This window comes from Drosophila simulans, chromosome 2R (assembly GCF_016746395.2).
Source record: "Drosophila simulans strain w501 chromosome 2R, Prin_Dsim_3.1, whole genome shotgun sequence".
Lineage (NCBI taxonomy): Eukaryota > Metazoa > Arthropoda > Insecta > Diptera > Drosophilidae > Drosophila > Drosophila simulans.
In genome coordinates this window covers 14,952,889-14,975,721 of record NC_052521.2, presented here as the reverse complement: position 1 = coordinate 14,975,721, position 22,833 = coordinate 14,952,889, and the positions used below count along the sequence as shown (strand labels likewise).

At 46.2% G+C, this 22,833-nt stretch overlaps 9 protein-coding genes across 14 annotated transcripts; 3 read left to right on the top strand and 6 right to left on the bottom strand.

Annotated features, from left to right (window-relative positions):
• Positions 1-13: 13 nt before the first annotated feature.
• Positions 14-4,105, bottom strand: LOC6734992 (syndetin). The gene is made up of 10 exons (XM_002081938.4): positions 3,946-4,105; positions 3,633-3,851; positions 3,258-3,575; positions 2,343-3,200; positions 1,947-2,278; positions 1,724-1,889; positions 1,557-1,667; positions 1,178-1,501; positions 1,007-1,119; positions 14-940 (listed from the first exon to the last, which is right to left on the bottom strand). The coding sequence occupies exons 1-10, from the start codon at positions 4,009-4,011 to the stop codon at positions 547-549; spliced, it is 2,901 nt and encodes a 966-aa protein (XP_002081974.1). The 5' UTR covers positions 4,012-4,105; the 3' UTR covers positions 14-546.
• A 127-nt stretch (positions 4,106-4,232) lies between these two features.
• LOC6734991 (phosphatidylinositol N-acetylglucosaminyltransferase subunit A) lies at positions 4,233-6,451 on the top strand. Its single transcript, XM_002081937.4, has 4 exons — positions 4,233-4,520; positions 4,590-4,835; positions 4,903-5,140; positions 5,196-6,451. The coding sequence occupies exons 1-4, from the start codon at positions 4,419-4,421 to the stop codon at positions 6,047-6,049; spliced, it is 1,440 nt and encodes a 479-aa protein (XP_002081973.1). The 5' UTR covers positions 4,233-4,418; the 3' UTR covers positions 6,050-6,451.
• Positions 6,452-6,819: 368 nt separating this feature from the next.
• Positions 6,820-9,629, top strand: LOC6734990 (hyccin). 3 transcript variants are annotated; one of them, XM_044922764.1, is made up of 3 exons: positions 6,820-6,981; positions 7,055-7,759; positions 7,817-9,629. In XM_044922764.1, exons 2-3 carry the CDS (start codon positions 7,086-7,088, stop codon positions 8,775-8,777), a joined length of 1,635 nt encoding a protein of 544 aa, XP_044778699.1. In that variant the 5' UTR covers positions 6,820-6,981; positions 7,055-7,085; the 3' UTR covers positions 8,778-9,629. The 3 variants fall into 3 exon arrangements, with proteins under 3 accessions (XP_044778699.1, XP_016028276.1, XP_016028275.1); XM_016181678.3 differs by having other exon boundaries at positions 6,820-6,995; positions 7,058-7,759; XM_016181677.3 differs by having other exon boundaries at positions 6,820-7,001; positions 7,058-7,759.
• LOC6734989 (tRNA N(3)-methylcytidine methyltransferase METTL6) lies at positions 9,596-10,859 on the bottom strand. The gene is made up of 2 exons (XM_002081935.4): positions 10,614-10,859; positions 9,596-10,551 (listed from the first exon to the last, which is right to left on the bottom strand). Exons 1-2 carry the CDS (start codon positions 10,614-10,616, stop codon positions 9,694-9,696), a joined length of 861 nt encoding a protein of 286 aa, XP_002081971.2. The 5' UTR covers positions 10,617-10,859; the 3' UTR covers positions 9,596-9,693.
• A 230-nt stretch (positions 10,860-11,089) lies between these two features.
• Positions 11,090-15,272, bottom strand: LOC6734988. Of its 3 annotated transcripts, XM_039291828.2 has the most exons (7): positions 14,935-15,272; positions 14,741-14,873; positions 12,682-12,962; positions 11,943-12,617; positions 11,808-11,885; positions 11,504-11,759; positions 11,091-11,445 (listed from the first exon to the last, which is right to left on the bottom strand). In XM_039291828.2, exons 3-7 carry the CDS (start codon positions 12,860-12,862, stop codon positions 11,292-11,294), a joined length of 1,344 nt encoding a protein of 447 aa, XP_039147762.1. In that variant the 5' UTR covers positions 12,863-12,962; positions 14,741-14,873; positions 14,935-15,272; the 3' UTR covers positions 11,091-11,291. The 3 variants fall into 3 exon arrangements, with proteins under 3 accessions (XP_039147761.1, XP_039147762.1, XP_016028273.1); XM_039291827.2 differs by having other exon boundaries at positions 11,090-11,445; positions 14,728-15,272; XM_016168351.3 differs by having other exon boundaries at positions 11,093-11,445; positions 11,504-11,738; positions 14,741-15,272.
• A 138-nt stretch (positions 15,273-15,410) lies between these two features.
• Positions 15,411-17,245, bottom strand: LOC6734987 (ataxin-10). 2 transcript variants are annotated; one of them, XM_002081933.4, is made up of 3 exons: positions 17,113-17,245; positions 15,978-17,058; positions 15,411-15,890 (listed from the first exon to the last, which is right to left on the bottom strand). In XM_002081933.4, the coding sequence occupies exons 1-3, from the start codon at positions 17,122-17,124 to the stop codon at positions 15,724-15,726; spliced, it is 1,260 nt and encodes a 419-aa protein (XP_002081969.1). In that variant the 5' UTR covers positions 17,125-17,245; the 3' UTR covers positions 15,411-15,723. The 2 variants fall into 2 exon arrangements, with proteins under 2 accessions (XP_002081969.1, XP_039147763.1); XM_039291829.2 differs by having other exon boundaries at positions 17,116-17,139.
• Positions 17,246-17,336: 91 nt separating this feature from the next.
• On the top strand, positions 17,337-19,036 carry LOC6734986. The gene is made up of 3 exons (XM_002081932.4): positions 17,337-18,363; positions 18,424-18,560; positions 18,622-19,036. Exons 1-3 carry the CDS (start codon positions 17,338-17,340, stop codon positions 18,680-18,682), a joined length of 1,224 nt encoding a protein of 407 aa, XP_002081968.1. The 5' UTR covers position 17,337; the 3' UTR covers positions 18,683-19,036.
• Positions 19,002-20,714, bottom strand: LOC6734985 (SH3 domain-containing protein Dlish). Its single transcript, XM_002081931.4, has 3 exons — positions 20,576-20,714; positions 20,165-20,288; positions 19,002-20,108 (listed from the first exon to the last, which is right to left on the bottom strand). The coding sequence occupies exons 1-3, from the start codon at positions 20,619-20,621 to the stop codon at positions 19,211-19,213; spliced, it is 1,068 nt and encodes a 355-aa protein (XP_002081967.2). The 5' UTR covers positions 20,622-20,714; the 3' UTR covers positions 19,002-19,210.
• Positions 20,672-21,727, bottom strand: LOC6739463. The gene has a single exon (XM_002076327.4). The coding sequence runs from the start codon at positions 21,643-21,645 to the stop codon at positions 21,052-21,054; it is 594 nt and encodes a 197-aa protein (XP_002076363.2). The 5' UTR covers positions 21,646-21,727; the 3' UTR covers positions 20,672-21,051.
• Positions 21,728-22,833: the final 1,106 nt, after the last annotated feature.

Below are 22,833 nucleotides of genomic sequence, written 5' to 3'. Positions count from 1 at the left end.
GACACAATTCGCATTGTTTGTAATATGCATATCTCAAAATATGTATTCTTTGTTATTTTGTTACAGTTGCTAAATAGTTAATGGTGTGTGATCGTGGGAGGCGCGCAAATCAAATCGATATGCTGCCCCTTACATTTAAGTTGTTTTACAATTATTTGTCCGTTTCCTGCTGCAAATAAATATTACAAATAAATAGGTATATATATATGCATCTTAATTATACGTGTTTTGTGTGTACATATATATGTCTGCTTTCTCTAGGTACTTAAGTCATGGTGAATGATAAACCAATTGCCAATTATCAATTAGAGAGATTATAGGATAGATTGCACTTAAAGAGGGGTTGGGAGATTCTAAATTTGAAACGAAGTACTTCATGGAGATCGCCTGTATAACTAAGGTAGAATCATTAGCCTAAACACAATGTTAATTTGAACTAAACGGAATGTTAATTACACATAAAGAATGTCATGAGATTGATCTACTAACAAAGTTAGTCTGGGGTTATAACAAAATAAATACAATTAAATAATCGTTCACGAGAGCTCAGATAACGCTGCTTAAATTTGACCCGGCTACGGATCCGTGGTTGTTCTTCTGCGGTGTTGTTGTCGGCGTTGTGGACATGGCTATTCCATTTGGTATTCCAGCGTCAAGCAACTGCAGCAACCTTTGTCGCGTGCGTTTATCGCTGACACAAATGCACTGAATAAGGTTGTTCAATTGCTTGACAGAGTATTCATCGCCCGTACGCTGCTGTTCAATCCATTGCTCGAACTGTTCGGGCGCAAAGTAGTAGGTCTTGATGAACACATCCACATAGGAGCGATGCTGTGGGTACTTTTGGTTGGATATGAGCTCTAGGAACGACATGAAGTTCGCAAAATCCAGTTGCATAAGCGCTCGTCCTCCGGCAGAGCATTTCTTCACATTGGAGAACCTATAACATATTAAACAATAACTATGTAAATCAGATCCTTCTGAGAAATAGAAAATTAGAACGTACCCCTCCACAAGCAGATGCGTGGCCACATGGGCCATCGAATTCCACACTTGCTTGCTGGGCACTGGAACCTCCTTGGCGATTTCCTCCAGACACATGGCGAAGCTTTGTATGTTCTGCATATATGTGTGATTAGTTGGTGTAGAGTATTAAGCTGTATTAAGTATTTCCTACCCTATTTAGAACATCACTGTAGTTGCTGTGCTGGTGTATCACATGATTAACATCCCATTTGACTTTGGCCATCTGAGCCAGAATGGATGACAAATCGATGACGCGCGACGTGACGCATGTGTAAACGGGTTTAGCCAAGTCCGCAATATAATCGCTATAGTCCAGGTAACTGGCCAGGATTGGACGCTCTGCAAGGGGCAGCAAGTGGTTCAGATAGTGCTGAAGGACGTTGAATTGCTGGAGCATGCTGCGACCCGCTTCCACGGCAACGATGCGTTGTGACAGTCCGTATAAGGTATCCGGATTAGCCAGCTCATTATTTGCCTGCAAAATGGTAATTACAGAAATTTAAGCTCTTCGAAATATCATATCATATTACCAGAGAGGAGAAATTAAGGGGCCATAGCTTGATTTGAGGCAGAACGTTGACCTCTACCGAGCGTAATCGTTGCTCCAGTCTAGGGGAGTGCATATTATCCGTTGCTACCGGCTGCAAATATCTACAATTAATATATCTTCAAGAGTGATTGTTATACAAATATTTACCGCATCTTTTCCGAAGATTTCGTGCACTGCGTAGACATAAAAGTCAATGAGCTCCAGGATGCAAGCCACAATCTTAGGAGAGATGCAGTGCAACAACTTGCACATCTGCAGATATCTTCCAATGACGCGCATCACATTTAGCGCAGTGTTGTTTACCAGCAGCTGGCTAAAATAAATTTACATTGATTATGATTTCGCGGTATAAGAACTAAGATAATATTACTTGCTGGCGTCATCGAACTCCTTGCTTTGCAAGCTTTTTTGCTCGTCATCGCTCTCCTCGCTGAAATAACAGGAGGCCTCGTCCACAATGCCAGATAAGATGTCCTCCTCCAACATTGCTGCGTCCAAGCCACCATCAAATGGCGAACTTTTTTCGGAGAATCTAAGAAAATATCCATAGGAACCGTAAATGGAGCTGCCACCATCCTGGGAGTGCACGGAAACCAGCTCATCGCAGTTATTATTACTGATCGGGGAGTTGTTGGATGAGGCCAGCAAAGCAGTTGTCGGAGACTTGTGGCGCCTAAGAGTGTGCCGAACAGATCGGAATTCCTACAGAGAATTACATATAGATTACCTAACGAGTCGCTTTAAATTTCGTTTAAAAATTACTTACAGGCAATTGTAGGATATGCGCAAATGAGTCGACTTGCGTCCAGGACTCGTTATCCAAGAATAAACAGATTTCCTCGATGCAGCAGATATGGTAACGCCGGAAGAACTCCTCGCTCTGCTGCTGCATCGTCTCGATCAACTTCTCCGACTGCTCGCCGCAGAACTCCAGACCCACCTTCTTAAGGCGCTGTACCACGGACAGCACCTGGATGAACTGGTCGTATTTGAGAGCCGTCAACTTTGCCGACTGCAGGAACAAGCACACTTTGGTCAGAATGTCGTTCCACACGCGTGACTGTCCCTTCTTCAGTTTCTGCTGAATGTAAATATCTGGTGAATCCTCCTCCTCCTGTCCATACAACTTGTAGTTATTGTGCCACATAACGACCTGATAGTAGGAGGCCAGAATGGTCCAGAAAGTTTTGCACAAACTGATCAGACAAGGCAGCAGCTTATCCACGCTGAGCTGTTCGCACAGCTGCTCATATAGCGGCTTGGCCTGATCGTCCTGGCCAGGATCGCTGTAACCGCGAAGCACGGCATTCACAGAAGAGTGGATGGCCGAAATATAGTTGATGTGCAGCTGGTCCATGGCCATCAGGGACTTGTTTGCCAATTTGTAGGCCTCCTGCAGCTTGGCGTATTTTCGACCATCAAAACCTAGCACCATTTCATTAAGCACAGTATCCAACTGAAATTCCATAAGCAGCATGGTTTCCTGCAGCTTTTTAGAGAGCGATTGTACACAGTTAAACTGCATGTAGGCCTCGGCGGAGCTCTTGCACTGCAGGAGCAGAGCTATGGCAGCGCTGTAGTTGTGATCCGCTAGCAGCTTCTGGACCTCCACGTCGGTAGTGCGCTGTAAGATATTGTATGTTATTCAAATTGCCTACAGTATCATCAATTTATTTCTGACCAGTCTCTTGATGGCCACCAGGGTGTCCAACACCTCCTTGAGCACCTCTCGTTTGCGGTAGCTGGCCAAGATCTCCAGGCTAGTGGTTGTTAGGTTCGTGCGAGCAAAGTTTAAATAGGATCTCGCTTTCTGGCATGTCCACAGCGATTCCTCCAACTTCTTCTGCGTGTCATTGATGGCGGCAAATTCACTGCTGCAGGCATTCCGCTGCTCCAGGATGTTCTGCAGCACCTGTTTGGTGAGAACCTTCTGCTGAGTGCGCAATTGTGCAATGGTGACCTCGATGAGCTCGTTGTCTATGCCATCGTTGAGAACTTTCTACGGAAGATCGTGGTGTGTAATTAAAGCCACAGCTTGCTGGTCTACCTGGTTTACCTTGAGTTCGTACAGCTGTGGATTGCTGTCGGGGTTGTAGTAGCACTGTTCGATGCTCTCCAGGATCTCCTGATCCGACTTTTGTGCATTTGTCTCGCTGGAAGAGGTGGCCGCCGCGTCAGTGGCATCAGCTTCTTGACTGGCAGAGGCGTCTGTGGTCACCGTTTGGATGAAATAATCCGAAAATCCCATGGCAGGAATTTTCATTTGACGGTTCGTCTTTGTGTGCGTGAGCAGAATTTTGTTTGGTGGGCGGAATGCATAGCAACGGGATTAGTTTTGGGTATTATTTAAATGTTCGATGATCTGCTACCTGTTTGTGCAATATGTCCAAGAATTTGCTCTTGAATTCGTCCATTTTGGCCTTGGAATTCTGCATGATTTAGCCATGAAGAAACCAGCCAAAACACAAAAACGTCTGCAGTCAAGTGTGACCAGCATCCGCAAGCAATGCTAAAGCTACTTGCAGTGTTAGAAAATATATAAGGTTATAGTACCTAGACTTATTTTTAGGAAAAACTTTTGCCTTGTTGAGAAGAAAAAGCTTTAAGCACTTTTATACATATTCGTGGCACATTCATTTAATTTTATATCATATAATGTCGAAATTGGGCCCTAGTACCGTTTGGCATTTTCTTCGCCTTGCAACACTACTACATCGACCACTCTTTGGCCATTGTCCACACTGCTGTTTTTTGCTTGCCGATTTTGTTTAACGTATTGTATTTATTTGTTTATATGTGGAATGTCAAATTACTGGAGACCGCAGAACCCAAAGAGTGAAAAATGCGCATCTGCATGGTGTCGGACTTCTTCTACCCGAGCATCGGAGGGGTCGAGGAGCACGTCTACAACCTTTCGCAAATGCTGCTCAGCTTGGGGCACAAGGTGACTATTGCCAATTGGGCGGACCACGAATGATAACGATTATTTGAACTGTCTATCTCTGGCCATTAGATCGTCGTGCTGACCCATGCCTACGGGGACTGCAGTGGCATTCGCTATGTGACTGGCTACCTGAAGGTCTACTATCTGCCCATTAAGGTGTGCTACAACCAGTGCATACTGCCCACCGCTGTTTGCAATGTGCCGATGTTGCGAGCGGTGCTTCTCCGGGAGCGTGTGGAAGTGGTCCATGGCCACTCTGCCTTCAGTGCTCTGGCACACGAGGCACTGATGGTGGGCTCCCTGCTGGGGCTAAAGGTTGGCATAATCTGCAGTACGAAACCTATAGTTAGAATCGCTAATGAATCATCTTTCTGTTTGGCAGACTGTCTTTACCGATCACAGCCTCTTTGGCTTTGCGGACTTGTCAGCCGCTCTTACCAACAATCTGCTGGAAGTCAACTTGGGCATGGTCAATCACGCCATCTGTGTATCTCACATAGGGAAGGAGAACACTGTTCTACGCGCTCGAGTAGCCAAAAATCGAGTTTCCGTCATTCCCAATGCAGTTGACACCGCCTTGTTTACTCCCGATCCTCAAAAACGACCGAGCAATGATATAAGTATGGTACTTAATCGTTTAATGGTATTTTGAATTATCTTATCCCTACTTTTCAGTCAACATTGTTGTGGCCTCACGTCTTGTCTACCGCAAAGGCATTGATTTGCTAGCTGGCATCATTCCACGGTTCAAAAACACTCCCAACATAAACTTTATCATTGTGGGCGACGGACCTAAGCGTGATTTGCTGGAGGAGATTCGCGAAAAGACCAATATGCAGGAAAGGGTTCAGATGGTGGGCGCCGTGGAGCATAACAAGGTTCGCGATTTCCTGGTCCGTGGCCATATCTTTTTGAATACCTCACTGACTGAGGCCTACTGCATGGCCATTGTTGAGGCGGCTTCCTGTGGACTGCAGGTGGTGTCCACCAGTGTGGGCGGAATTCCCGAAGTGCTGCCCAAGAGCCTTATACTGCTGGCAGAACCCGAAATTGATGCCATTTACGCTGCCATTTTAATTGCCATCGACCGTCATCGAAAGAGTTCCTTTAAGGTTAGTCCTCCAGTTGCCAATGGACATTTGCCCTCGGAGGCTAATGGAAAGGTTAAGCGGCGACGTCGCAGGAAAGCGGATACTCCTACCTCCCCTACACAACTGCCAGCATCGTCTGCTCCTCCCGCGGATCAGAACAGCCCTGCAGAGCCCGTAATGTGTCCATACAGATGTAATGAGTTGGTGGAAACACTTTACAATTGGGAGGATGTTGCCCTTCGTACAGTGAAGGTGTACGATCGCGTTTCAAATGAACGCCCCTTCACCACTAGCGAGCTGGTATTTGCGGTGTGGCAGCACGGCTCCTGGTTCCTGGTTTTCTTCGTTGTGGCCCACTTCTTAATGCGTTTGCTGGAGCTTTGGCGCCCTCGGAAACGCGTAGAGTTAGCGCAGGATGTACAGCGCACGGCCAGCTAGCAAACAAACAACGAACGGATTCCATTCTTCCATCAACTAGCCAATTATATATTTATGCGATAGATTTTTTAACCCTTGTTGACTTTATTTGTTGTCTATAGTAGTAGTCGAAGTCTCCTTAAACAATCTGATAATCCATTCTTATGATAATAATAACCCAAACGGCGATGCTGATCTACGCCGAAAAAATATTCCGCCCACAGCAACGATTATATAAAGTAGACTGCTTTTTATATGCATTTCATTCTAGAATCCTTGTTATCCGATGATAATGTAATGTGGTTGACATATACATGCACCAAGCTAGGCTCCTTTAAAAATTTAGACTGCTGCAGAAATTCGGTTATGATAGAAAGTCTCGCTAGTCGATTCTTCAATTAAAAATCTCTATTTATCTTAAAATATAGATATTTTATGTAAGCTCAATAGAAGTTAACATTTTTTTCTCATCACGCCCCATTAATAAAATAAAAGAGGTTGCATAAGTCAAATTTCTTCCAGTAATTTGCCACAATACTGCAATAATAATAATTTTATAGAATACAATTTTCGAATTTTGAAATTTATTGAACCAAGCTTTAATCAATTATTTCACAATAAAGTTATCATTAAGCGAAGAATAACTATAAAAGAACAGTCTTTCTGTACATTCTGAATTAATTTTATAAGAACGAAATATATAAATTTAATGTAAAATATTTCCATCTTTAAAAAAATAAAGTAATATACCAAAAACTTTAGAAATACGGTCCTCCGAAAATCCGCGTGTCTGGCCATACTGCGATGCAGCCCTGGCTTATTTGGGGAAAAAAATTAAGAGGGAGCAGCAGCGGAGGCTAGTGATAAATTAATTAGCCACTGCTACCACATAACCCAGGGTGCGGAAACCTGAACCCAGCACTGCGGCACATCCACTACCATTGCTAGCACCCCGGTTGCCATCCAGGTCAAGGTGAGCACCACTGGGAAGTCCGACATTGACTGTGAATTTCCAATTGCACTTTTCAGATTCTGTTACCAGTTCAGGGTAACGACGATGGCGGAACTGGTGAGGGACTGGCTGGCGGATTACCAGCGCATACGGGGTCAGCCCTCGGAGGCGGAAGCGTTCGTCGTGGAGCACGAAACCGATCCCGAGATCGCCGAAGCCATATTCACCATCTTCAACGAGCGACAGCGCAACGAGGCGCTGGTACACGACATCTGCCAGCAGCTACTGGCCTTCTACCGCTCGCCGGAGCAGACGCTGCACAAGTTCCCGCTGCAGTTCATCCCAGTGCTTCTCTATACATACCTCCACTCGGTGGCCGGCGGCGATAAGAAGGCTGCGCGCGGCGTGGAGACGCTGCTCATCTGCATTTACAATGGCGAGGTGTCCACCGAAGACGGCGGCCAGAAGGTGGTGGCCTTTCGCATGCCCATTCTGGCCCAGACGTCCGTTTACCACGAGGTAAAGAACCTGCCCATGACGGATCTGCGCCGCTGGGAGGAGAACTGCAACCGGGAGGTGAAGTGGGGTCCACACCAGCGCATCGAATCGATTCATGCCCAGAACCGAATGCGTATTCTTACTGCTTTGCTGTTCTGCTACAACCAGCAGGTCAGCCAAACGCAGAAGTCTTCGCTACTGCACTTGTGCCGGGTCACATCGCAGTTGGTGAACCAAGGATTCACCACGAAGTCGGGTCACGGCCATCGAATGAGTTATGGGTAAAGTAAACTACACATGATCGTCTTGCAATTATAATACATTTCTAAACATTCCAGATCTGATCCTGCAACCGGAGTCCCTTTTCCCAAGCCCTCTTCACCACGCATTCCACTGTCCGCCGCCTTCCTGATCGAGCTGGTGCACGCCATCTATTTCGCCATGTTTAATGGTTTTGGCACGATAGCCATTCAGACACTGGACGACATCCACAACCGGGCCATCTACGAGATGTACTCGGAAGTGATCCTGGTGACCAGCGCAGTGCGCAATTCGCTGCATGCCAATCCTTCCGGACAGCCCAACGACGGTCCCATGGGCCTGAGTGTGGCCTTAACGCCGTCCACAACAACGGTGACCACTTCGGTGTCCAAGTCTATGATCACGAACGCCTCCTTCCGTACGAAAAAACTGCCCGACGACATACCCATCCAGGTACAGGACCTCACCATGCCGCAGGCTCCGCAGCAGCTGGCCAGTGTCACTGAGGAGACGGAACCGGGCACCAAGGAATCGCCCTCCACGAAGGAGAGTTCCGGGACGCGCACTTCCATCATGCGGCCCAGCATGGAGGGCATCAAGGCACAGGCACACAAGGCGCTCATTGCGGGCTTCAAGAAGTCTAAGGACAAGGAGAAAGAGAAGGACAAGGAGCCACCGAAGCCTCCGCAGCGCAAGTTCGACAAGCACACGCAGCGCAACTCACTGCTCCAGCTGCAGGCGGAACCCAGCTCCAATTCCAGCGCGGAACAGCCACCCACCGGCGAAGTGTTGCCCCTGCAGACGCTTTCGCTGATCAACGAGAACGGCAGCAACAGTTTCAGCGTGGACAGCGACCTCAACGACGGCGTGCTGGGCGTGAGTGCCAACACATCCCTGCCACCGCTGAGCAGCACCACCAACTCGGTGACCAGTAGCGACCTGATCACCAAGAGCTTCGACTCCAGCATTGAACTGGCGCCGATAGGCCACAGCAGCAGCAATGGCGGCAAGTTGGCCGAGCACGGCTTGGCGGAGTAGTGCAATCAATCGTCTCGTTCCAAAGGCGATTAGCCAAATCCAAGTATCAAGTATATAAATTTACAACTGGAGTGAGTGGGTTTTGAATGAGTGCAATGATAAATGTAGGCATTGTGCAGGCATTTTTTTAGTAATATAAGGATAATTCTAGGGCATTTCGTTTGCAGTTTTGATCGAGTTATACCAATATAAATATAATTTATCATTATTACCAGTTTGTCAATATATAAAGTAATGTTTCTGGTTAGATGCAATTATAGCCCCTGCATTTTGGTCGGACCCCATATATTGTGAATACTTAGAATTATCCAAAGATTACAAGCCGACACAAAGGCATCATGACCCCGAAACTCACTCACCCCAAATTATGTGTACATTCGCCACCTACCGCTGTGTATTAGCCGAATAGAACCGTGGCTCGAGATTTGAATTTATGGCATAAGGATCGTTTGAGTTTGTTAACTTTGATGGGTTTTCTTAGTTGTTCGTATGTATTATCGTATTCCAAATCAATTGTTGGTTAGATTAAGTGTTGCTAGGACGTCACAAGAATTATATATACAAAATGTATACACACACGGAACCCTCGGTAGAGATCGTTTGCAAATGCTTCAGTCAGAGGGAGACTATGTTCCATTTTCGGGGAACAGAACGTACACATCCCGGTGCATTTCACTTGTTTTAGGTAAGCAGCATGACGCTCACACATTCGATATCTACTCGACGACATTCAGCGAGAGTTGGGTCCAGGCAATTTCAACTGAATTCTACAGGAAACCTTTTAGTTCTGTCACTTATTAGCATATACATGTGTAAACTAATATATACATACAAATATTTATTGAACGTTGACTTGAACCATGTTATTGATTTAAAATAAATACAAGAACTAAATACGTAACAATGCTCATGATTATTAACCTGTGGTCACAGGTTTTCTCCTAAACTTGCCTTGCAGAAATATGCGCGGCACATCCACGCCTTCCTTAAGATTTAGAGTTCGTCGATGGACATAGGCATTGGTGATGACCTCGAAGCCGTTCTCCTGAAACAGCTTGGATACTTCATCCTCTGAAAAGAAGTAGCTCCGCGTACCATCCTGTCTCACATAGAGGTTCTCTGCTATCTTGTTGCCCGGCTTAAAGCGCAACTGCGCCATGTCGTAGAGGCCGTAATCCCTGAACAGAAGCAACCCTCCTGGCTTAAGTAGCTTGCCCAGATTCTGCACCACATCTGTAAACTTCTGTGGATGTATGGCGGAGAGCACAAAAATCAGGGTGCAAATATCCACGCTGCTGGCAGGGATGTGGTCATGCACCTGTTGCGTCGTGATATCGCATTGAAAGGCAGATATCTGGCTGGGATCGTACAGAGGATTGGAGCGCACGAACTCTACGGCTCGCGGTGAGAAGTCGCACGCGTAGAAGAAGAATCTGCTATTGCTAAAACATCCCTCTTCGCTGGTTTGTTCTTCCAGCAAAGGGAATACCAGGTTGCCCACACCGCATCCCACTTCGAAAAGTGTTCGTTTCTCGTGGAACTCCTCCTGGTCCAGCAGCTCCTGGAACTCCCGCGTCGTCCAGTGGCGGTCCTTAAAGAAGCGAGTTTCATTTCGCTTGTAGAATATATCCCAGTTCCTTTGGGCATCGACTTCCAACTTGTTCGCTTTGAATTCGGGCACGAGACCACGTTTGTTTTGCTCCTCCAACTTTTGTCGCTCCACTGCCGACAGTTCCTTTGCTTGGGTGGTAATAACGTCCGGTTCTAGGGGTTCCTAAGATGTATTGGAATAACTAACTATTTGCCATGATTCGGAAACTGTTTTATTTTAGGTACCATGTTTTATTGCAGCAAGTTTCCTATTTGATTCCAATGGGTTAATCCTTTCCACGTGTATGTGTATGGCCTTTACTAAAGGCCTTTTGTCTATTAAGATGCCCCTTACGTCTTTATATATTTTAAATTTTCTTACTAATAGTTAAACCCTGATATTTAGGATAAAACGTGTAAATTATTATTTTTATGTTTTGGTTTCCAAACGAACTAGAAATGCGTTTGCAATATGGTCACACTACCATTCATGGGAGCAAAAAAATTTGAAAAGGGGTTCTTATACTTACAATTATATTACACATGTGCATAAAAAGAAGTGTTTTACATATTAATTTTGTAGATTTACAATAATTTGGTCTTAATGAAATGTATTAAGTACTTTATGCCAATGGTCATATATCCAGCAAGCCCAACTTCGATAACCGTAATCGAATATAAAATAGAATTTCCCGCGCTGTTATCAGTTTCAAACTGGATCGTTCATTTCTGACTGAAAAAAATTCCTTTATTGCATTGAGATTCTTAAAGTTATAAAGCGAACATTTTAAATACAGCCATTATGAAAACAACAAATAACAAAAGTGAAATGATAAGCAATGTAGGCTAGTCAGCCAATTGCTTTGGTCTTTGGTCGCAGTATGGGCATTGGTTAATACCATTAAATAGATATCCGGTCACCAGTTATCTGCCCATGATGGTCGGCTCGTCGGCCATGGCCACCTCGTCGTTGGGCGCCTTGGCACCCTTCTTCTTGCCAGAATACCAGAGGAACATAACACCGCACAGGATATTGTCCACGAACGTGAACCAGGCCAAGTAAACGCCGTAGCCATAACTGAAAATGGAAATAAGAACCTTAGAATATATTATAAATTATCTGATTATTGACTTACGTTAGTTGCGCCCCTTCAGGATACGCATAGAACAGATGCTCCTTGGTGTAGTCAATCGAGGAGAAGAGCACCTGGAGCACCACCAGCGCCGTGGAGGCAGCCACCAGGTGGATGCCACCCGCCAGACGCTTGAACATGTAGCGCGGATTCATGAACGTGTAGAAGGAGAAGACGGCACCCAAGCTCATCACGAACAGTGTTATGCAGGCAAAGGACGCCTGCGTCCGGATATAGTCTGAAAGGGAGTACCAAGCGACTGCCAATTAGGAGCCGTCGTCTGTGAAACTCAACCAGTGGTACCTACCCAATAGTTCGTCATCGAAACCGGGCTCATTTCGCAGGGCATTGGAGTTGGGGAACATGTCGATGTACTTGCAGCGCTCTGGGGAAAAATGATTAGTTAGGCAATCAGATGACTTCTTTGGATTTTCCCACTCACGGTTCGGTATATAGCTGTAGTAGGCGGGCTGACCCTTCTTGGGCGGCAGCGGTGGCACCAGGATCAGAATCACCCGTTCATCGTTAAGCACGTAGGCCGGGATGCTGATATCCCGGATGTAGGTGCCCAGTAGTCGTACCACCAGGGGGTAATCCGTCCAATTCCTGAAGATGGCCAATTGCGCCACCTCGGGGATCACGTAGTAGGACCAAGTGTTGTTGTACTTAACCCGCTGCAGCGCCGAACCGAAAGTTTTTCTCTCAATGATTCCCTGTACGTCCAGCGGATTGATGGGTATGGGCTTGATGGCCGTGGCATTGAACTGCCGCTGATTCTCCTCGGTGTTCATCACCAGGGTGCGGAAGGCGTGGCGCAGCGTCTGGAACTCCATGTCCTCGCCCCGCACCCAGTGGGCAAACATGTGGCGACGCGCCGATTCCGTAAAGTTGTCCGACGTTTCCAGCTTTTCCTGCGCGAACTCCTTGATGAAGTCCATTTGCGAGAGATTCCGCTTCGCCTCGTTGATGTTCGTCTGCGATGTATACGACATGGAGCTAAAGTTGCGCACCACCTGGGCATTGCTTATGGCATTGGGCACTATCGTGTTCCGGCAGTGGCGCCACAAGCCCGAGTGCGAGGACATGAAGAATCGCCGGGATTCGGGGATGAAAATGCCTGTGATGTTTGACCAAGTAAAAGGTTTTATTTATATTATAGCAATACGAACTGGTAAGCTTACCCTTTCCGCCGGATATGATGATCCAGTGATCGGTCGAGATGGCCACTATCCAGATCAGCAGCGAAACCACCATGAGCAGACTGCAGCCGAGCAGCACGCGCCGCTGGAACATGTAGGCCTCCATCAGCGGACGACGGGCCTCATCCCGACCGATGGTCGACGTGGACACGTCGCGCTTCATCCTGATTGTGTCGTCGCTGTTTCCGGATCACGCTCCACTCCTATGGCTCTCTGGACGTTGGCAAGGGGCAATCCACACGCACATGGAACAGCGCACGTTCCTGGGGGAGGAAGTTAACCCACTTATGTAGTCGCTCCCCCGGCAATGAAGTCATGCGGACACATCGCACACATGTGGGACATTGCCGGGCGCCGCCGTTTTCATCATTCGGCAGGTGTTTCGCCGGGCCTACAATCCCAACGTCCCCCATCCGATCCCAGACCTCTCTAATTTAAACAATATTTTATTTTTATACTAAGCAAACAGCGGCAGGCGGAGCAGCAGTGTTGGGATTTAAAAAAACTGGCAATTAAATATGTTTTAAGGGAACAACGACGGATAGACCCACGAATTTAGAAAAATATTGAGAATTATTCTGGAAATATTGAAATGGAACTCATAAATGTGATTTATTAGTTAATGGTGCTAAGAGAAACTGTAGTCAACTGTTTATGTACTTTGCATTTATTACTTGTTATTTTGAACTAAACGTTTTTAATACGTTTTCGAAATAAATGTGATTTCTAATATTTCACATCATAGGCATATTTTGAGTAGTACTTTTGTAGTTTTTAAGATACCCAAAGCTGTAAGTTCGCCTTCACGCAAATCCGCGAAAACGTGCCCATTAATTATGTTTTTATGTTTTGGAGAATCCGTGCTATTTTCTTTTATTTTATTTATGTGTGTTTGCATACAAGTTGCCAAGACAACCAGAAATTCCCACAATTTCGTTCGTCGTTGGTCTTTGACAGAAATTAAGCAAATTAGTGGACACATTCAGGCGAGAAAAATAGATGACAAAAATGCGAATTCCTTTTCAAAAATGATTTCGCCTCTTTGCGGAATATTTGCGAGAATTAGGTGCGCCTCCGCCGAGTGGGTGCTCGGATGGATGGGTGGTTGGCGTGGCAGGTGGGGATTAGGCGGCTGAGCACGGTGTGCGTGCACAAGTGTCATATACATGGTTAGTACTGCCTGCCATGTGGATGCCGTCGAAATGTTCCTCCTTTGTTGCGCTACCATTATTTGGCTACCAAAAATGTCATCATCTACATTTCGCTTAGTTTTGGGGTAGAAAACCCATAAAGAAACTCAAAGAGCCGCCAGTTTATTATTCTCCACTTCCGCGATCTATTCCGGGAATAGATCTTGCAGCTTGCATCATCGGGTGTCGCGGAGTTGCAGGCACTTGCGTCACTGAAGTGCGTCATTGAGCTCCAACGCATGTGCCACTTTGCTTCGAATGCGATTTTCTCGAATTTCTTTTCTATTTTTCTAGTTTTTTAGCCACGCACAAGTTACAGCCAGCAGTTTGCCTTATTTTTAGAACGACCCACCGCAGGCTTAGCTGATTCCTGGCTGACAAAGTGGAGGAGGCAACGTCGCATCATTAATTCACAACTCATTGTCATCTCATTTTGGGCGCGAATATATTGACACTTTTGACAGGCAGAAATTTTAGAATTTTTTTTTTGTTTTTTTGAAAGCGAAATAAATCTCGAAACGACCGTCCGCCTATTTATTTATTTTGTGTTTCAGCCTTTGTTTTACTTGCTGTCGGCCATTGTATTTTTGGTCTGTGCCTTATTATTCAGACGTCGCAGCACACGTTGAATTCCGCCCCGGCGTAAAAGAAGCGAATTTTGAGAAATGTGTATTTAATTAATGCCCCGCATAAATAATGCCAATGCCAGCGGATTTGGATCACCACCGCCTCCCGCCTCCTGCCACCGACGACAGCCCATCTCATAAACTGTCAGGCGTTGTTAACGTCCGTCAGGTATCCTGATTTATCGTTATATAAGAGGAGCAGACACATATACCCTCGGTGTTTACCATTAAAGCTGCACCGATGCAACGGAGATCTCTGGCTGGCTGGCTAGCTGGTTGGCTGCCACTGGCGCTGGCCCCAGTCTAATTGTTTATGAACGATGTGTTTGGTTTTTATGAGCGGCCCGGCCCGGCTCGTCTAAAATAAAATTGTTGGTTAAACTACCGACTAAAAATCGAGGCGAACAAGCGATAACAACCGAAATAAATGGCTATATTGCCCGTGAAGCGAGCCACAGAATTCGAAATAAAAGAGCGCGATCTTTTGGCTCTACACTTCCTAACGATCGGATCGCGGCGGTACGGCTCCGTCTGCTGCTGGCCAGGGCAGAGCACAGACTGACTGGCTACTAGCCACCAGTGGTTGTCGCTCGTCAGCCTTTTCCTTCGCATTTCTTTTTGGGGAGCGCGACGAGCCAGCAAAAAGAAAAACAATGGCAGCCATTGTTAGCCAGCATAAACATAAAATCGTTCTACATACATATGTACGCCTCTTGGGAGCGGATTCGGACGTGGGATTTGGGCAGGGCGGAGCTGCCACCTGCAGCAAACCGCCGAAGGAATTACTCGAGCAGACGTCATCGTTGCTTAATTACGCCATAAACATGAACTCTACTCCGCCGATGAATCCGCCGCTACTGCGGCAGTGTGCGCACAAATTTAGAATTCAGATGGATTTAGGCATCTCTTTTTTAATGGTACACAGAGCATGGTACATGGGCAGCTATTTTTATATCTTCGCTAGCCACGCTAGCCGACCGCCACAATTCCGCCCCGCTTTACCATTAAACGTTGACATCGCTTTTATGAATGCCTTTGGCTATCTGTTGGCATGCCATTAGCGCATCGTAAAGCCCCAAAAGGGGGGCAACGACTGCGAGGAGCATGACGTAGTGTGAATAACATCTAACCACTTGTTGGCCAGCCAGTGGTCATGGCTCGTTTGCCAATTTCTCATGGGATGTATGCTGTATGCTGGGCCATCTAAACTATTGCTGCCTGTCAGAGATGCGGAGTGCTCCCATGTCCAGGTTGAGTTCGGTGAGGATGTCGTTGGGCGCGGAGCCCTGCATAGTCAGGCCTGCGATCACCTGTTGCGCCTCCGGACAGTTGATGCAGGCGTTTCGGATGGCCAGGATGCTCCACTCCTTCATCACTGGGGCATAGAAAGTAAAATGTTAACAATGCAATAGCTTAAAATGTTTGAAACACTACTTAAGCTTGATTCAAATATGTTTCTTACACGGATTTCGAGCATCCATCGTTGTGCATTCAAGAAGCGTGGGCAGCAGCTGTGTGTCCAGGCAGTATCCCTTGTTAGCCTTGTTGTCATACAGAAGATTGGCGGAGCAGCGTACGAGTAACGTTTTGAGTTCATAGGACACCTTTTTTTCGTAGCCCGCATCAATGTCCGAAGTGAGTGCCACCTCCTCCAGCTTCGTCATGGGCTTATCAAGGCCGCCTCCATCCGGTTCCTTGCCAGCAGATACAATGCATCTCAGCAGGCTGCTCACGTTGATGAACAGCGATTGGTCGTTGGTGTACACATTGGCATACTTCTCAGAGCCGCTTGCACTTGCGATGATGCGCAGTAAGGTGTGAACTTCGCGGGGATGAAGCTCATGCTTAAGCTTCATCGTTTCGCGCAGGAGGCAATCGGATTTCATGCGAAATTCTTTGGCAAAGTGCTGCAGCAAAAACAACGTAACATCACCATTGGGACTGTTTTCCCTCAGATAGTGGGCCACGTAGTCGAGGAAAGCAACACGATCTTCAGTCTCCAGCTTCTGGTAACAAGCTACGCAGGCTCGTCCATTCTGGACAATGAAGTGCTCCAGAAAGAAGTGTAGGTACTCGAAGTTATAGGTGCACTGGGCCTCGTTCAGAGCTCGCCATAGCTGCAGACAAGTTTTAAGTGCCACCAAGTCGGTGATAAGGCCACGACCACTGAGATATATGTTGTACATGATCATCAGGAGCACATTATTCGAACTTCCCAAGGGAGAAGCGTAAGCTTGTTCGGCGATCTTCAAGCCATGCTGACTCCAGATAAGTGCTTGGGTGTTCTCATTGTTAACCACACTATTGGCTAGCACCTGCAGAGATAGATTGTGTATAAGCCGATGCTCCGTGCGCATCACTGGATTGAAAGCCACGGCATCTAAAAAGCTGGAGAACTCCACACTTCCAGCCAAAGTCTCTTGGTTTTCCCTGCCTTTTGTGAGCAAAAGTCGTAGGTTCTTGAGTAATGCCGAAATTTCCTCCTCATTTTCGGTTATTCTCAAGCTCACGAGCTTGTGTATCAGCTCTTTAGTTTCGTTTTGCTGGGGTAAATAATTTATTTAAAAAAAATTCGCGAGAATAACAATAATATTTACCACATGCTCCATTTTCGATAGACCCACAGCTGTTTGCCGCCAAGTGTAATCGATTGGCCTGTGCAGCGCTAGCCAACACTGCCTCAATTGGGTCAACGGAATGCGGTCACACTGCACTCCACAAAAGAAAACAAAAGAAAAGGGAGAAAAGCAATTTCGTTTTGGGAAATTTACTAAGTCATGTAGAAAACAAAACGCTACAGCGAAATCAAGACAAACCAAGCAATGTCACTGCGTGCGCTTCGGAAAAGAGAAACAGGCACTGGCTACGGCAACAATAACAACCATTTAGCAGCACCAGCAAGAACTTCACAAGCAACGCTCTTTAAGAAGGCCAGCACAGCAATAACGTCACCGAAGAAATCGTTGCTAAAAACTGGGAACACCGACTGCGGGTTGGATAAACGGAACCTGTTCCGGGAGCAGAAGCTACTTGGTCGCAAGTGCCACTCGAGTCCTGACCTACGACAAATCGGAAAATACCAAAACAACAGCCTGTTGCGCAGCAAATCGGAGGGGGATGTTAGTTTAATCCTGGCCAGCAATTCCGGTGCTCCATTGACGGTGGCAAACGCCAAGTCAGAGGTTTGCCTGCAAAGGATTAGCTCTCACAGTTACGAACAATCTCCGAGAACGCTGATAAACAAAAGAGAAATGCTCGGCGGTGCACGTTCCCATCGCGACCTGACTCAGTCGTCCTATGGCAACCAGGCAGGTGGAAATTCCGTGGACTTGGAGCCCAGCTCTAGAACTCCTCGCCGCATGAGCGAGTGCAGCTTGGGCTACAGCCAATCCAGCTCCCGGCACACTGGCTCCAACTCTATGTTCGCCAGCCAGATGACCCTCTCCTCGGGATCGGTGGTGCCGCCCGTGGACCCCAACGCTGTGCTAAGGGTTCCCATCATTGGTTACGAGGTTATGGAGGAACGTGCGCGTTTCACTGCCTACAAGCTGCGCGTCGAGAATCCAGAGACCAACGACTATTGGCTTGTTATGCGACGCTACACCGACTTCGTGCGGCTTAATAGCAAGCTAAAACAGGCTTTCCCCAATCTTACGCTCATGCTGCCCCGGAAAAAGCTTTTCGGCGATAACTTCAATGCCGTTTTTCTCGACAATCGGGTGCAAGGTCTGCAGATCTTCGTAAACTCAGTGATGGCCAAGGAGGAGCTGCGCAAGTGCAAGCTGGTGCGGGAGTTCTTCTGCCTAGACGAGCCGCCTTCGTACTCTGAATCCATGGAGGAGTGTCGCGTAGGATGATTTCTTTTTCATGTATTTATCACAAATATATAAGATTTCATTTACTTCTAGGCAATTTTCGAAGCTCAGGAGGAGACGATTGAGCATATGAAGCTGCAGATTCGAAATAAAAACGATCTCATTCTCAGTTTGCAGCAGAAACTGCGCGAGGAAATGAACGAGAAGGAGCAGCTGAGAGAAGCTATGAAGTAGGATTACAATTTCCTTTACAAATGTCAAAATCTCATTAGCCAATCTCTCTCTTTACAGAAATATGGACCTTAATTGCTCGCACTGCTCATCTGCTAGCGACAGTTTGGGCATAAAGTAGACCTTCGCCAATCCGAGGTGATAACCAAAATCCAGTTGGACGTGCGAGTGCGTACAACATTATGCTGAGCATAACTCTACGCAACTGCGCCGCTTGGATGCATATCCAATCCAATAATCCAAACCAAGTGCATATCGAGGGGTTGGCCCCTACAGTGCTTTAGTATTCATATCTAGACCTAGATGCTAGCAAAGTGCTGCCCACGCTGGTACTACATGGAATACGATATTAGATATTTTTGATATTCGTTTACGAGGCACTTACAGTTAAGAATGAAATCACTAGATTAAGTGTATACGATATGTTATGCAAACTCACATACAAAATAAATCTAAGGCACAATTTATTACTCAATGAAAATGGCATTTATGAGTTGAAAAACGAATTTAGTTTAAACATAAGAATATCCAAGCCACACAGTAACGCTTTTCGAAATGCAATTCGACGGTGTTTGGAAGACTTACGAATATTATGCTGTAGTGCTAATCGAAGTGATAATTAAAAAGATTATGGTAGTGAATCTATCTCTCAAAGGCTGGTCATGGCGGGTGGTCGGGCATAGGCTTTCGGAATGAATCCATATTTGCGGGTTTTCGGAGCATAAGCCCAGAGCCAGCCATCCACAGTCTGATTGGTTAAGTCTGCGTAAATCCAATCTCCTCTCCGCACAGAAAGGTACAGATCGTCTGGAGCTTGCGCTTTGTAATCATACAGCATCACCAGCTCCGTGCCATGGTAGCGTAGATCATCTGTTCCCAAGCCCAATTGTGGCTGCTGCTGTTGTTGGGTCTGCTGGCCTGGTTGACCCTGCTGCAAAATGGTCTCCATGGCATTCAATGTGGCTTTCTGTTGCTGCAAAACTCGCACACTGTCTGCAGGATAAATAAAGCTGGCTGGCACAAATCCTTCCTGGCCATCGCTGCGCATTATCCAAAACCAATCGGGATCCTCGCGATTTAGCACGGTTACAAATTCACCCCGTTCCACAGACAAATCATTCTCGTCCCTGGCTATAAAGGTGTACAAAACGATACAGCGCCCGGAGGGTTCCTTCACGAAAGGTGTACACTCTGGCTCCACCAGCAGTGTGTTCTCTATGCTGTTGGCAGAGCCAGGATTCAAGGTTTCATCGCAAAGAACATCCAGCTTGTTATCCGTGCCCAAAAGTGGTATATTCTCTTCGATCGGCTGCTCTGGACACTGTTCCCTTGGCAGTTTCTTCTTGACAGCCAAATCCGCCAGTTGCGTGTTGCAGGGAGCACAATAGGAGAATGGTATGAAACCCTCTTGCCTAGAGTCCTGACCAATCACGTAGACCCAATCGTTTTCTCTGTACAAGATATTAACTAGCTGTCCACGCTTCACCTCTAGTTCATCATCCACGCAAGGAGTAAAGTCGTGCAGCACAACCATCTTGGAATCAGGACTAAAATATAATGAATATTGTAGAAACTATTTAAACTGATTATGGAATAGATTTACCTTAGACCGTGTTCCTTTTCAATGCCCACTCTTACAAGTGTTTCAATGCTGGAGGAACCAGTTATGCGGCCCATACCCAATACACCCACAGCTGGCAAGTCCCTCTCTATGCTGGCATTTGTAGCTGAAAAAGTTGCAATTTGAAAATGCTTATTTAGGTACAATATATGTAGTATTTAATTAAATTTAAAATAAATTGTATATATTATACATTCAATCGTAATATAATTTCAAGAAAAAAAGGTAGACTAAAAATATTTCATTAAAAAAGAATTCTTGTAAATTGATATACAAAATAAATTCACCAATAAACTGATTTAAACTATTTTCATTTTTTTTAAGTCCCTGCAACAAGTTCGTGATTGAAGTCTTTTGTTTTCGTGCTGCTTCTTCCGCTTTCTATCAACACACCTTTCTTCTTGTCGCGCCTCATGCGCACGGGGCAAAGAAAAGCCATCTCTTTCCCTCACTCAGAATTAAGCGCCCTTCAACCGAAAAACAACCAAATTTTGGCTAATTGTTTAATTTCTTTATTGTTTGGATCCGACACAACGCGCTTCTTCTTCTCAATATTCTCAGGCGTTAGAGGTGGAATTCATACGATTGGCTGATCATGATGATGTTGTCCGTTAATCGATTGTCGAGGGGCGCCAAAATTTGAAAATAGGTTGGTTTTGTGTGTACGTGTTGGCCCTGCTCTTTCAAGCATGCAAATTTCTAGTAAAGCGTAAACTGCTCTTGAGCAGCACCTTCGATTTTAGTGCAATGCACCCGTGCCGCCGATTACCTTGATAATTTATTACGCGTGGGCTAGTTCAATGATCGAAAGTATAGAAAAACGGCGTTTAGATTGGCCGATTTGATTGATCCAGTTTCTGCAACATCTTCTATTTTGTGCGGCCACGCGCGGTACTCTTCCTCCGTGTTGATCGCTGGTTGGTCCTTCGGTAAGAACGCCGCGGACCATCGCCTAAGTTGTCATCCATGGCGTTAGTCTCATAGTACCTGTAGGTCCGGCGATTTGGTAGGGCGTAGTCCAGGGCATGAGTGACCATTATCGCCTTGTAGGTGCACGCCAAGGACATGATAAGCTGCCCAAAATAGCAGACATCCTGGCGCAAAAACATAAAGACTTTTGGATAGGTTTCCAAAAGATGCAGGCCCATACGAGTATTTACTGCTTGGTCCCGCAGTTCGTTCATAAGGCGGTGCAACTGGAGCCACAAGAGCACTACGACCTGGGTGCACACATAAGAGACCAACAGTTCCACCAGCAAAATCCAAAGCTTCTGCAGCGGTGCGCAGTTCATTACCCTCAGATGATGCAGAACAAGGACAGTGGACAGAACGAACAGCGCCGACGGAAGATCGGGAATATGTTCAATGGGCAGCGCATTGCAGCCGGCCATGTATAGACACACGCATCCCACGCTGCCAGCCACCAGCTCCGTGACCTCGTACATTCCCTGTACAACCACCATTTTAGTCGTGTTTGTTTGTTAGTTAGCTCCAGGCGCTATGAATTGTGTTTGGAAGGTGTTACCTTACTAGATAGTTATGGCTGTATAACCAAAGTCTACTGAGCTCTATTCATAACTTTATATTATATTATAGTTATGTAACTAAAAGTTAAAATATATGTCAATTTTGTAATGTAGCAGAACATAATACGTTAGAGATATATGCATTTTTTAAACTAGTATAATACTTAATATTATATATAATTCAAAGTGCATTTAAACCCCTTTTGCTACATTGAGACCTCATCATTCTTAGCGAGCGTCACTTGCGCTATTGGACAGCATTGAAAAAAGAGGGGCCAATGCACTATTTTGGTGCCAAGGATAAAACTTTCGCATGCAACATTCGATTATAATTCAGCGAGAGAAATCCGATGGAAAGGGCAAGGAAACAAAGAGTCTCAGGGAGAGAGGATGGGTCCAAAGAGAGAAAGTGTCCAAACTGACCTACACTTCGGCGTATCCCCATGTGCACATGCCCCAAACTAAATTGCGCATTAAGCATCTCGAGCATTATTCCACCAGCAGCAGCAGTGGCAGCAGCATCAGCAGCAGGTGCCACACCCCCAATAGACCCCCTTCAACTTGACTTTTGGCTACTACGCAGTTGATTCCACATCCACATCCGCATCGCATCATCCATCCCACATCGCACATCCCAGGAACCCATCCCCATGCCCTATCCCAAGTTTTATTAGAGAGAGCTGTCTGCGTTGCGAGTTAATCGATAGAGAGGATTCTGCGCAGTCCTCCAGTCCTCGGATGCCATTCACAAAAAGGGGCGGCCAGTGGGCGGGGCAGGAGGTAGATGGGTGGGCGAATCGAGTGGGTGCTCCTCGCCCAGCCCACTCATCATGGCTGTTGTGTCTGCGGGTAATTGTTGCTCGGACCTCTGATGGCCAAAAAATGAGACTAGACAGCGGGCCAAATTAAGAGGAATGAGGCGGAAAATGGGGTAGAATGCCAGCTCCGGGCCGGAAAAAGTGGCTCACTGGCTTTGTGGGTCAGCTATTTTCGGTTGTCACGCATATTTTAATAAAATATATGCCCGGAAGTATATTCAAATTAACATGCAGCAGTCGCCCTTGCATAAATTGTAGCATAAATTTTTGTAGCAAATGACCTTGAATGTTTCGCACCCCTAAATGA